The sequence below is a fragment of the Stegastes partitus genome, unplaced genomic scaffold (assembly GCF_000690725.1).
Source record: "Stegastes partitus isolate 25-593 unplaced genomic scaffold, Stegastes_partitus-1.0.2 Scaffold387, whole genome shotgun sequence".
Lineage (NCBI taxonomy): Eukaryota > Metazoa > Chordata > Actinopteri > Pomacentridae > Stegastes > Stegastes partitus.
The window spans coordinates 393310-407559 of NW_007578118.1; the positions used below are offsets into that span (position 1 = coordinate 393310).

Sequence of the window (14250 nt, forward strand, 5' to 3'; positions counted from 1 at the left end):
TAAGACAGGGAGGAGGGGGAGAAAATACTGCTATGACGGTGTCATTTCTCTCCATTACCAGTGTGTGAGCCACACACACACATATTCGTGCTCCGTGGGGAGTTGCCTGCATGGGGGATAAGGCCCTATCTAGGGCACAAAGATGGAGTTCACATCCTATTCGTCACATATCTAACACTCACACACATACAAGTACACACACCTGGAATCTCATATGTCAGAAGTGAAGAATGAGAGACTGAATGGAGAGAAGACACTGAGCATCTCAGAGAAGACACACACACCAGGCCGAGGAGGAAGAAGATGTCCCAGACGTGCTGAGAGGACGCAGGGAGCTGCTGTTTGACCCCCTCCCCCAGTGGACCTGTATAGAAAGAGAGCTACCAAGAAGCAGGGTGCACCTGAGACACCTAGAAAGTGTTCCACAAAAGTGCCCTACAGTTGTCACCATGAGCTGTAGGCTGGAGGGAACACCCCAGCTCTAGCCTCTATCTCCTCCAGTGTGTGTGTGAGTGTGAGAGCGAGTGTGTGTATGAGTGTAATGGCGGTTTGTGTTTGGGCAGCAGCCCCTCTGCTCTTCCTGGGGCTGTGCCTGTGCAGCGTAGGGGGCCAGGCCCAAGGGGAGGTCCTGGAGTTTGGAGGTGTTTCCAGCCAGTGGGGGCGGTTTCCGGTGTGGAACGCTTGCTGCGAGAGTGTGCTGAGCTTCAGCCTGCGGACTCACAGCCAGGAGGGCCTGCTGCTCTACCTGGATGACGAGGGATTCTGTGACTTCCTGGAGCTGCTGCTTCTCCACGGCCACCTCCGCCTGCGCTTCTCCATCTTCTGTGCTGAGCCGGCTGAGCTGCAGTCAGGTGTAGCGGTGAGTGACGGGCGATGGCACGCAGTGCGTGTCAAGCGGGACTGGAGGAACACCTCGTTGGAGGTGGACGGACGATTGGAGGGATGGGCGGAAGTGAAGAGTAAGAGAAGAGACATGACAGTATTCAGTCACACCTTCATGGGTGGGGTGACGCCAGATCTACACTCCTCGCCCTTGCGCCTCACCTCTCCTTCGGTGCGGGAACACCCCGCTTTCCGTGGCTGGATCACGGCGGTGAGCATCAACGGCTCACTGGTGACGCTGGACGGATCAGAGGGCGTCACAGTAACAGCTGGCTGTGGGCCAGACCACCAGTGCCAGAACGGAGGGGTGTGCAGCGTGGTCAACGACCAGGCCGTCTGCGACTGCTCCGACACCGGTTACCAAGGCAATGACTGCAGCGAAGGTAAGGCCCAAAACCATGCTGACCCATCATATACATCTCATCCTCTACATACACACACACACACACTTCAGTACACACATGCACATCCATTTATTCCTGCGGATGCACATATCCAAATTTACACCTCCAATTCCAAACACAAGAACCTTCAATGGAGGCATCTATTTTTCATTCACACCTTCACAAATACCTTCAATTGGTGCGTATGGACCGGCAGCCTTCACAAACAGTGCAAGACATGCATACTGATTATGTTGGATATTGATTTCTTATGCCTGCCAATGACTCCCAGTTTAGTATGTACCTCCAGAACCCAGAGCTAAGCCCCCCCTCCCAAGAAGAGCAGTCAGTTTAGTGAAGCTGGAGCTGAGAGCTTGAGAACAGCTGTTCTGTGCTGCACTGAGACTGTGAATCTTGAGAGTCTGAAGATCTGAAACAAATTCCTGAAACTCGACGAAAAGCCTTACCTGGCTGGCAAGCTCTGAGGGGCTCAGTTGGTGTATTTGGCAAAACACAATGAACCATATAGATCCACTATGGATGTGGTTGTTGGCTCGTGTTGAGAGACTTTAATTGGAACTGGGCTAGGAGGCTGGAAATCAGTGGTTGTTACATGGCTGACACCTGGCTGCCTGTGTTAATGGATTTGCATTGATTCTAGATGGCCTTCAGTGGTACCATGCACAGGGTGCTGAAATGATGTGTGCACAATCTATCACCTGCCATTAATTTGAACAGCTTGCAGCCTGTTAAGATGCTCAGTTTGTGTGTGTATTGGATGTGTTTTTGTGTCAGTGGCGTTGTGCATTATAGGAAAAAAGAAAAAAGAAAGAAATAGTGCCCTGTCAGTAGTACTTTATAAATATGATGAAGTGTGACTATAAACAGTGGTAAGTATGTTATTGGAAGAGGCAAAAGAAAAATATGGTTTCACAGATGATTTAATATTCAAACTCTACAAGAACACCCTCCCTTAATACTGCCAAACAAGCCTTTGGTCAATACAAGTGCCAATATACAGGGCAGCGTAATGACGGCCATTACAAAACCGAAACAGCTGCCTAATGAACCCAGCTACCTTGTTATGGCCAATACTGCAAATGCTTTAATTTTCCTCCGCTAAGTTGTGTGTGTGTCGTCAGATTTGCTTCAGTTCATTTAGAGCAAATCTGCATTCTTAATCAATAGCTCTCTAAACTACTGTATGTTGTTTTTGTTTTCCACCAAAGATACCTTTCAGCTTCACCCCGGCGGCGATTGATTTTTTTATTTTTTTTTTTTAATGACACAAATGCATCTGCCAAAAGCGGCCGAGTGGCCTCGCTGCGTGGCCGCTGTTTGTCACCAGACTGACCTTACACCCCGCCCGGCACCGCTGTCAGAATCACACATCCCTTTAGCCACCCACCACATCACACCCTAGCATTTAGTGGACAGTGGGATGGCCTGGGTTGCCATGGAGACAGGACTAATAGGGAGACCTCACGCCAGGAGTGTTTCTTCTTCTTCTTCTTCTTCTTCTTCCTCCTCGCTCTTCCTCTCCTTCCTCCCAGCCCCCACTCCTCAGCTCCAGCCTCCCCCTCCCACACTTTTTTTTTTTTTTTTGCAACCTGCAGCTCTTTCTTGGCGCCCAGCGACTTCAGGCATCTCGTCTGTATTTACATGTTTGTGGTGGTGCGTGTGCGTGTATGTACGTTTAATATAGAAGGCATTAAGGCAGCAATAAGAGCCACTGGTTTTAATTGACCCAAAGAACGTGAGGAAGGTTTTGCAGCTGGTGCATTATGCTCGCCAGTGCTGAAATAATTAGTCCATTGAGAGAGAGCTAACAATTTGAATAGAGCTGCAGCAATTAGTCAATTAATCGATTAGTTGTTTGACGAAGAACTAATCAACAACTATTTTATTATAATATCTTAATAATCGTTTCATAATTGCTGTTTTAAGCTTCTCAGTGTGACGCTTTTCTTTGATATGTACGATAGTAAACTGAATATCCTTGAGCTTTGGACTGATGATTGAGCAAAACAAGCTATGTGAAGATCTCACCTTGGGGATTTTTCTTTATGTATTGACAATTTATAGACAAAACATTTAATTATGTAGCTCGTTTGCACATTAATTCATCTTTTAAATAGTTGCATCAACCATACATTAAAGCTGCTTGTAAAGCAAGAACTCCAAACATTCCCGTGTTTTGGCTTCTCAAATGAAAGGATTTGCTGCTTTTTTTTTTTTGCTTATTTGTGCCACTGTAAATTGAATATCTTTTGCACTGTTGGTCAGACAAAACAGCAATTTGAAGAGCTCGCCTTGTGCTCTGGTAAAACAGTCACAGGCATCTCTCACTTTTTTTTTTAGGGCATAAATGGCAGATTGATCGATAACACAAAAAGTCATTATTTGCAGTGCTGGTGCTCGCTGCTGCATGTGGGGTGTCTTTACGTTGAGGAAGTGACAGGTGAAGCTATGATTAGCTCTCTGCAGAAACTCTGTGCTGCATTGAGAATTACGTGTGATCCAAGCCAGTCTAATCCAGTCTGCTTGTTTTGCTGCTGGTTAGGGCACGGTGGGAGACACAGACAGCAGTGACACACACACATACCTGCACAAACACATGCATCACAAACATAAAAACACATGGAGAAACACATTCAGTCTGTGCGCAGGCACCTCCAGCACCACCATTAGTCACATCACCACCGAGGTTCTCAACAGCAGTGTAGCTCTACAGGCTAAATAGGAGGTGCAGACATTTTACATAAAGGCTCTCATAAGATACCATACCTGCTCTGCACCGGCACTTGTCACTCAACAAGGGGCTACTTATATGCCTTTTAAAGGGATATTCCTAGCGATGGACTCACATTTCTATCTTGAGTGAAGCCAAGTGTTGTGGAAAACACGTGCTCCAGTAATTTTTCCTGTTGGCAGTGGTGGCCGGGGTTAGTAATTGTAGTCTGATAAAATGGTTTCAGTTTAAGAGCTGTGCTTGGATGGATGTGCGCGGCGTGGAGCAGTGCTATATTTGGTTGAGGTAAATTGTGTGAAATCATACAGGATTATTTAAATAAAATATAGTCTCTTCTCAAGTGAAACAATAGCTTTAGATAAAAGGTAACATGGTGTTGTTCTTGGATTCAATTTTGCTGTGAAATGGAAATAGAAATATTTGGGTTACGTCCTAGCTCCTTTTTTGAGTATCGGTATAGGCATGTTGTTTCAGACTAGTATTTCACTACGGTCTTCTTAGTTCCTCAGGTTCACATTTTGGAGTGTGGCCAGATGTTTCTGCAGGGTTTAGACTATGATGGTTAGATAATGGTGGAAAATAAGAGAAGCCTAACCACCGGTTTGAAAAGGTTAATTCATGTCTCTCCTTGAGTTACTCACTGATAGTGAGTGATAGTGAGTAACTGAGATTCAAGGGACTGAGTTATTCCACTGAACTGATAGCTTTTCAGAGCCACTTAACAAAAACATAAACCTTGGACAACAGAGTGCGGCAGCATCTTTAGAGCATTTCCAATGCTTGGTTGTTCTCTCGGGCCTCTGTGATTCATGTTGCTCATTCTCTGTAAAGAGTTCAGAGATACACAGAGGTCTGAGAGGAGAACTGAGCAGATGATGTGTTTTTCTGTGGATGGTTTAAATTTTTTGGAGCGCTGTTTTGCGGTTTGAAGTCTTTTTTTTTTTTTTTTTTCTAAAGCCGGCCCAATGCACTGTTGTTCATTTTCGTCTGACATGATGCCGGCTCAGTGGGATATCTCTGACCACAGGATCTGCAAGCTGAGCTAATATCCATGCATCAGTATCAGTACCAGTGAGTAACTGTTACCGTCTTGTAGTACGCCGAAAGAAATCTCATTTCAGGTGCACTGATGCACTCTGGAGAAGAAAATTCAAAGGTTGATTTTGAGGGAAATAAAGTGGATGGCAAACGGTGCAGGGACTAAAAGCGCAGGTCAAAATCCCTCTTTGACTAAAGCAAAACTGTGAGTAACATCTAAGGTTATGTAAAATGTTGATTGTGAAGCCGCAGTTGTCTCTTTGGAAATCTGGATGATCATTATTTGCAGGAATATGAGTCCGGGCTGTGTAGTTGTTTTGTAAGGAGGCAGGCAGTGCCGGGTGTAAAGGTTTATCTCTTGTATGGTACCTTGAAATTATTGTGTTATTTTGAACCCAGCAACCTCACAGAAGCTGCACAATAAAGCTTTGAGATAAAATTATACCCCTCTGAAAATTAGAAAAAAAAATTCAGTTATGAATCTTTAATACAGAATGAATATGCTCTGCTAGAGGAAAAAATGGATCCTTAGGACTGCGTTTGAAGCCAGAAATAAGCAATTTGGCAGTGGCAGTGCTAGTTTCCTTACACGTTTACAATTACACAATATCTTCAAGGCTCCCTAATGATCCACTTTTATTCCTGCTCATATTTTTGCAGATTTGTGACAGGCTTAGAAATATTTGCAAAGCAATATATTGTTGTTATTTACTGTAGACAGTTTTTTTTTTCTTCCTCCTGAAAGACTGCAGTATATTAGATATTTAATGCCAGCGTTAAGGAAGCAGCGATTTATGAGGGTTTCGTTCCAAAGCGCATCAACATGTCAGTTTTGGAGAAACATAATCATTTGAGATATTCAGAATACAGATGTAGTAAGTGAAGACAGTTTGAGCAGGGCGATGCATAAATGTAATTAGTGTCTGAGCCATTTTGCCCTCCAGTGAAGGCAGAGTGAACCTGGCTTGTTAGGCCCGGCCTGGCTTGCATTGTCCTTGAGGGCAAATCGCTGTTAGCATGCTAATGGCTCCACCTGTTTCTGCCATGCTACTAGCACAAGGGCAGAGGCAAGGAAACACTCAGAAGAGCACGCAACTCAAAACACACACACACACACACACCTACAAACACTCACACATGTTCATACTGACACACACAGACATGCACTCTGTCCCAGTATTGAACCATGCATGCCCCTCGTCTTCCTGCACTGCTAATCCATCCCTACATGTTCTCCCTGCTATTTCACATCATTATTACTGCCATAGTCAACGTTAGTGTGTGTGTGTGTGTGGAAGATGGAGAGAGTGTTGGAGAGATTGTGCGGTTGGTTGTGAGTGTGTGTGTGTGTGTGTGTGTGTGTGTGTTGCATGCTATCTGTCGGGGGGCTCTGGGGAGAGAAAGCAGCTACAAGGTAAGTTCTGGGGTAAAACGGCTCTTGAATCCAAAACTACAGGTAGGAATGTATATTTACGCCAACACCCCCCCTCCCCCTCCACCCTCTGTACCTACTAGTGCGGGTGGGTTTGTGTTTGTTTGCGCGCTTAGGTTTTGTGTAGCTGTACACGCGTGGAGTCGTAGAGAGAGATTGTGCATTTCTTTAATGCGGCTGCGTGCATATATGTGTAGGACAAACCTTTTTTTTTGGCTACCGGTGCAGCATGGTACCCATTGTGTAACGTTTTGCGTGGACTTTTTTTGCATGTGTGTTACCACGGTAACCCCGGACGGGTGTGCATGTACAGTAAGTAGCCATGGTAACCCAAGGGCTAAGCATGCATGTTAATGAATGTCTGTCTCTCTCTCTCCTCACCCGGCCGCTACACCTTTCCAGAGCACAGCTACACTCCAGGTAGGTTGTACTATCTATCTACCTACCTACCTATCTATCTATCTACCTGTCTGTCTGTATTTAATTTTCTCTCCTTTGCTCTTCAAACATCTCTTTTTCTACGTTATTGGATTCCTTCTCCTTCTTGTTCTTGAATTAATTCTTATGTACACATCCTTTATCTCTATCGTTTTCTTATTCTTATCACTCCTCTCCTCCTCCTTTTTTTTTTTTTTTTACATATTTCCCATGCCAGTCTTGTCCTTTACATTCTTCTCTCTGGTCTTTGTTACTCACTTCTGTTGTGGAAATAGCGTAGCGCCAGGTAGCCAGGGTGCAAGGTAGTCAGCATAAATATATGTTGGTCTGTGTGGGTATGTAGGGGTTGGCCGCTGACATCTGGTAAGTACTACATCCCATGTGCAGTCATCTGAAGTGACTCTTGCCTCAAGGTTACAAAGACGTAGACACGCAAGTACGATACTGTATACGACCTAGTTCGTGGCTGTGTGCAAACGTCTGTGTGCGTACCTGTATGTGCGTAGGATCGGTGCCTAGGATAAGTAAGTGTCTCCGAAACTATTTTCCTTTAGACATTTTGTAGATGACTCGCACAGAACAACACACAGATAACGTTTAGCCTTCACCAGCATGTCACAAACTCCTGTATCACAAAAAAAAGCACATACACGCGCACAACACTTACACTTCACGCCCCATGATCCTTTGCTGTGCTGACTGTGCTCTTGTCTTCCTTTAAGGTCTGGCACACCTGATGATTGGCGACCAAGGTATGGCCTCCTCTTACCTCACTTCCTGTTGTCCTCTGCTCTACCATCATCCCTTACCTCCTCACTCCCCCCCCCACACTCAAAACTCCTTGTATCCCTCTCCCCCCACCCACCCATCCACCCACCTCATCACCACCTGGCGCGGAGCGAAGTTGTCTCTCTAGGCACTGAACTAAGGTCAGTTTTTTCCTGTAACTGGGATGTTAAAAAGTCCCATTTGGTTTCAAGTTGCAGTGTTAATTTAAAACTAAAATGGAAAACGGGCAAATGAATATGAAATATGGCTTCAAAGATCATTGTAGGTTGATTTTTGTTTTTAAGATAGTGATGAACCTGAGAGCAACTTCTGCTGGGATGCATATGTATGTATATATATATATATATACAGTAATCAAGACTGCTAGTGTGGGAGGGTGTAGATGGCTGCTGCTTGACGGCGCTTGGCTGGGTTAAACTTGGCGGGGCTCCAGGTCATGGAGATGGAGCTAAGGGCCGACTGACCGACTGACACCATGGATGGTTTGATTTGGTCTTTACTTTTCCACCCCATTTCATTTTTCTCTCATCTGTATGTAAGAGCTTGATTGGGCGAGACGCGAGTGCCGAGCGCGAGTCTGTGCACGATGTATAGAGACGTGTGCTTTTCACATCAGGGTTTGACTCGAGGACTGTGGCAGTTTTCACAGGGAACGCTCATCCACACTCCTCCATGGCTTTTTCTCATCGGCTTCCAGCATGTCTTTGCTCTGCCGTTGCTGGTGCTCACATGGGCTCATATACGTGATGCTGAAAAGATGTTCCTGCGGTATATGAAAGCAATGCTGTTATACCTCAACCCCCCCTTCAAGTTGTCCAGTGTTTTTGAAAACTGCCCAAAAACAACGACCGCTGGTCCTGCTTTTTAAATACTGTGATGACCAAACTTCACACTGCCACCTCTCTCTCTTCTTGCCCTCTTTCTCCTTCTTTGTTCCTGCCCTCTTTCTCACTGTTTGGGACACCACCCTCTGTGATTTTAGGAAAGCTCAGAGGTACTCCCCCCCTCCCCTTGATTTATTTATTTCTTAATGTGTATGGCTAATGGGCTGTTCTGGATGGTTTTGAAGCTATCGACAGGCTCTTGTATGTACAGACTTCTTGAGCTTCCAATTCTTATTTGCGGTTAAATTGGAAATTTTTCTTTTCGGGCAAGGTAAGCTGTTGATGCATGCGTGTGCGAGCGTGCTCATACTCAAAGCGTGCATGCATGCGTGCGAATGAATAGAAGCTCCGGCCTACCGTGCTTTTGAAAATCCGAAGGTAGGTGCTGCTCAATCGGTCGGCTCTGCATGACGCTGATGAATACACTGATTGGCCCACATGAAGACGGGCCTGACCGTGACAGGCTGATCTGCGTCTATTGTGCTCTTTGATTGGATGAGAGAAGACATGATGACGGCTGTCTCCCATTGTGACAGAGCCGCCGCCGTTTTTTTTTTTTTTTTTTTTTTTGGGGGCGAAATGTGCGATTTAATGAAATGTTCATCCAGGCTGGTGTATAGAAATATCTTGAAGAGAGCACAAATGATGTCTCCCCGCCATCTATCATGTGAGACACCTCCATTATGACGAGTGCGTTTCCATCCGAGCGCTTGTGCTATCTTTTGATTTCTAAATAAACTCCTATAGCTGAAGTTTGTGCCTCAAAATGTCTGCCGTGAATCATCCAGGTGGCAGTGAAAATTTAATTGCTTCATCTGGCTTGTGCTCGGCATTTTAAATCACCTACTTAAGGGCCGACATGTATTAACATATGTTTTCCAGCATTATTACACAATGTATTCAGTGTATTTGTGTATAGTGGATGCCCTCGCTATTACGGATGTTTGGATTGCGATAGGCTGAAAGTAACTGTTCCTTTTATTTAAAAAAAACCTTTTGAAGTCTCTTTCAGAAACTGTACACATGAAAAAGCTGTGTGTGTGTGTGTTTGTGTGAGTGTGTTTGCGCTGTGCATACTGAGATGTAAAGGCTGTCAAATGGTGCAGACGAAGCCTAGCTTAGGTTAGCTCAGCGTAAAGAGGCTTTTTGAGGAGCCTGCAAAGCTGAAATGAGTTTCTTTGAGGGGGCGGATTGGGTGTGGGGAGGGGTGTCTTAGAAAGATATATAGTGTGTGTGTGTGTGCGAGTGTGTGTGTGTGTGTGTGTGTGGGCTGGAGAAATTGAGAAAAGGAGACTGTGGCTGTGTGAGAAAAGCTAAAGGAATGAATGATAGAGCGAGCAGAGAGGGAAAGAGGAAGCGAGGGAGAGATAAAGTGAGTCGTCTTCTCTCCTGTGATGTAGAGCAACTGGCTGTATCTGCAAAGGGACAGCGGTGCTCCTGTCTGCCCTCCCAGCCCAGTCATTCTCCAAAGGGACATCAGCCCTGATGGGGAGCTCTGGACCTTTCCCCTCCTCCATAAAACACAGTTATCATTCTCCCTGGAAATGATACCCACAGATCACTAATCACTTTGAGTGGGTGAAAATGCACGAATTGTGGAGGGAAGAAAGAAAAGAGGGAGCCAAATTGGATTTTCATAAGTATCGAGCAGCCAAAGGAAGAGGGGAAATGGATTTTTTTCTTTTTTTCTTGAAAAGTATTGAGCAGCAATAATCTGGATGGAAAATGTGCTTAAAACCAAGTAGCAGATTTTGCCCTTTTCTCCGGCCGTGAAGGGTCCTGGGTGAATGAGCGATTGTAGATTCTGAATGGGACCGAGGAGTGGCTCTTGGACGTAATTGGTAGCTGCGCTCGTTTGTGACGTCCTTCTAGTTTTTGAGGCGGGTTGGTCCGGTTAATAACGGCTGTTCGTCCGCATGTCCGAGTGTTCTCGATATCAATCCAACAATCTATGCACAACATAGACAAGTGGTCAGCCTCGCTTGAAGTGACCTTTAAAGACGTGCGTACGTGAACGGACGGACAAACAGACGCACACACACACACTCACACGCAATAACCTTTAGAGAGTGCCCGCTGAGTAGGTGAGTGAGTGTGTGTTCAGTGTAAATATGCATGAGTAAGACTGCCTGCACATATTCTTCACGGTCAGTGGATGAAGGCAGGAGAGAGTGCGGCGAGGTGTGTGTCTGCATGTTACTGTGTGTGTGTGTGTGTGTGTGTTGTGTGAGTGCATGTTCAGGGGAGGTGGATTGTGAGTCATCACTTGTGACTCACAAAGCGTCGGCAATCAAAGCGGCTCATTTTAACACATTGTCTTATGGCAGAAACACACAGATGGACGCACACTCCGCTCAGACACTGGCTTCACGCACACATGTTCAGTGTCACACTCTTTGCTTCTCTCTTCAAAATCTTCAAACTGTCTCTTTTTAGTTTTTCCGTCCCTCCTCCCCCTTTTTTTTTTTTTGTTCCTGGACATGCTGGCGTTTTTTTTTTTCTCGCAAACACGCACGCACAAAAACACAGCGGACAAGCTCCGTGCTGACTCCACCATATGTGGAGCTGGGAGTGGTAGCAGACGCCAAGACAAGAGGAACCAGTCAGTACCAGCAAAGTACAGCATGTCTCCTACCTCTTACTCATCGCCATCTAACAGTCCCTAATAATAAATCACACAAGGACTGATTATTTTTTAATAAAGCTCAGGCCCACTGACACTAAATTGAAAAACATATTTTTTTTGTAAGTTTAATTATTTTTTTGTATAATTTATCAGCTTACATTAATTTCACTCTGTTGTTTTTTTTTTTTGTTGTTGTTTTTTAAGGTGGTCGTGCTTTTGTGGCTCGTCAGCAGCAATTTGATAAATGATGTTAGTTTCCTTTTTTTGCAGAATGCAGGAGTTTCACTGATTGCAGCTTCTTAAATGTGGAGTTTTCTTTTTTTTAATTTGTGTCACTTAGTGCTGCAAATAAGGATTACCTGAATCTACCAGTTATGTTTTTGTTTTGTATTTTTAATGACAAAAAAATAGTTTCTTACAGCTTAAGTTGATGTGTTTGCATCTTGTTTTATATGACCAACAGTCAAAATGTTCAGTTCACGATCATGTGTGACACAGGAACGCATCAATTATTATTCAATAATCAATATATTTGCAGATAAACTGACTAATCGCTGCAGCAATTATTATCTATATTTTGTCATGAGGGTCTAAAGACTAAATGATGACTCACTGATCAATCACCAGTGGAAATAACATCTAGCTGCAGTTGCTTCCCTTCTTGTAGTTACTCTGAAACTGTCCCAGCGGCTTCGTAAACACAGAATTAGCAACTAAACTATTTTTATCAAGTGACGTTTTTTGCATTTTCCACAATCAACAGTAATTAAAATCACCTACATATTGTTTGCATCCTTTTTATTCTCCATCCCTCCCGGTAAAACCTGCCGAGCATTATCTAAGCTTTGAAGTAAACACTGTGACATACTGTGTAATCGTCAATGAAAGACATTTGCCAGACGTACATTAGCCAGTGTTGTCGTATTGCTTACATAATTTAGCAAGACGGGCAAGTGAGCAGCGCCTAACTCGAGGTGAGAGGGAGAGAGAGAGATGCTCGGTGTTAACAGGCAAGTGTCTGGTGATTGGCTGCTTGCCTCGGTGACTGGCATGAATTTGGCTCCCGATGGCCATATCTCGAGCTGTGAACGGGAAAAAAAACTGTTTAAACTAAGTTGTGCCCCCCTCTGGCCATCAGCAGTGGTAAAGCAATTGCGGCGAAGTTTTTTATTGCAAAATGTACAATTTTCCTAGATATACCCTCTCCACTAATGGGACTAATTCTGCCTCTCCTATCCACCACTGACGCCCATTACAGTACAGTACAACGCTCATTAATGCTTAACACCCATGCAGTTCTCGTAATGAAAGTCACAGCACCACATACAGAGCTCTGCCTCCACATTATCCGGGAGATGCACAGTTGCCCGACGCAACATGGGAGATGTGCAGCAATCCCACTGGCAAATGTATACTTTTGCTCCTAATTGTATGCAATTACCGTCCCGTTAGCGAGCGCGTGCATTAACATTTTCGAGCGTTCACCGCAACGCTAATAGGGAACACACAAAGCCGTGGCGCCCTGTAATCGTCCTAAAAATAAAGACATCAAACGGACTCCCCGTTTACGCGAGGATGAAGGGGGAAGATAGAGCGGAGGCTGGCTGCGAGTGCGCGAGGGAGGGAGGGCGGGGTAGGGTAAAAGAGTGTAGAAAAGTGATGGTGAGGAAAGATAGGAGCGCATGCAGAAAGTGGGAAAAGAGAGGTGGAAAGAGAAGGTCGGAGACGCGCGGGGAGACAGGAAGGGAGATAAGACTGCAGCGTTTCTCAGCAGGAGCACTGCATCTCTCCTTGGGCTCCCCGACTTGACAGAGTCTCGCATCAGCCAGGATGGTATTCATCAGCAATGCAGATACCTCATCCGACAAGCCACATGCGCACACACACATATACATACACACACACACTCCCTTTTTAGTAAGAAAGAAACAGGCTAGTCGCTGCTCCAATTGTCTCGTACCTGTTCTAGCAATTTCCATTGTGTCTGGGTGGGTGCTGAGAGTAGCGGCCCAATTGGCGATTCACTCCAGTACCCCATCTGGCATTTGAAGTTCATTTCTTTGCTGTTTGCCAAAACAAGAACAAACACATGAACAAGCGTACACACACACACTCGCAGGGATTGCACACGCACACACAAACACTCGTTTACTTGCGGTACTTGTCTGGCACGACTACGACAACTGAAATAGCCACAGCGTTCATTAAAAACCCATTATATTACCTTTATGAAAAGAGATCTTTATGCCCTCGTTATTTGTTAACAACCTGCTGTAAGAGGGTTTCATTAGGTGTATGTGTGTGTGTGTGTGTGTGTGTGTGCAGACCTACATGCATGCAAACCTGAGCGTCGTCGTTTATTTGTGCGAGCGTATTCAACCTGCACATTTTTTCCTCTGTTTGTGAGCTTTTCAGAACTCCGTGGTCTCCGCTGTGCATATGTACCGCGATGTATGTTTGTGTGCACGCCTGTGTGTGTGTGTGTGTGTGTGTGTGTGTGTGTGTGTCTAAAAGGGATGAAACTGACTCTGATCTTATCCAGCTTAAGACAAATACACTGTTCTGCCTGAAGACATTGTCATGGAAACAAGCCGGTTTCCCTGGGTACCAGAGAGAAGGCCAAATTCAAGCTACAGACAGAGAAAGCGAGGGAGAGATGAGCACAGATAAAAGAAACAAAAAAAAAAAGGGACAACCAATAGAAGATTGGACATAATGGCAGGAAGCGAGCCGCTCATTGTTTTTGCCTTAAATGAAATTCAAAGGGGCTGCTCGTAGAAGGTATTATTTAGTTAACCTCTGCTCTGTGATTCAAGGAAATTCACTTAAAAAGATCACATCTGCTCAGAAACAGCTCAAACTTTGTTTGCCGTTTATCAGGGAGGGAAAGCAGCCCGTCTGTTTGTTGTTACTCTAAATCTGACGTCTCTGGACTTGTGAGGGCCGTGATGGGCATTTCTCACAGCTCCGTGTCACTTTGTAGATGGAATGATTTACTGGCTGTAGCGCCGCAGATAATGATTCGT

The 14250-nt window shown here is 45.0% G+C and overlaps 1 protein-coding gene across 4 annotated transcripts in view; it reads left to right on the forward strand.

Annotated features, from left to right (window-relative positions):
• The first annotated feature begins 532 nt into the window (after positions 1-532).
• nrxn1a (neurexin 1a) overlaps positions 533-14250 on the forward strand; it is a 54059-nt gene continuing 40341 nt past the window's right edge. For 2 of the 4 annotated variants that reach the window (XM_008285121.1, XM_008285122.1), the window contains exons 1-2: positions 533-1265; positions 7648-7677. In XM_008285121.1, coding sequence (XP_008283343.1) covers positions 533-1265; positions 7648-7677 — 763 coding nt within the window. Of the gene's footprint in view, positions 1266-6889; positions 6908-7647; positions 7678-14250 lie in introns of all 4 variants that reach the window. The other 2 variants (XM_008285123.1, XM_008285124.1) reach the window with 2 other exon arrangements.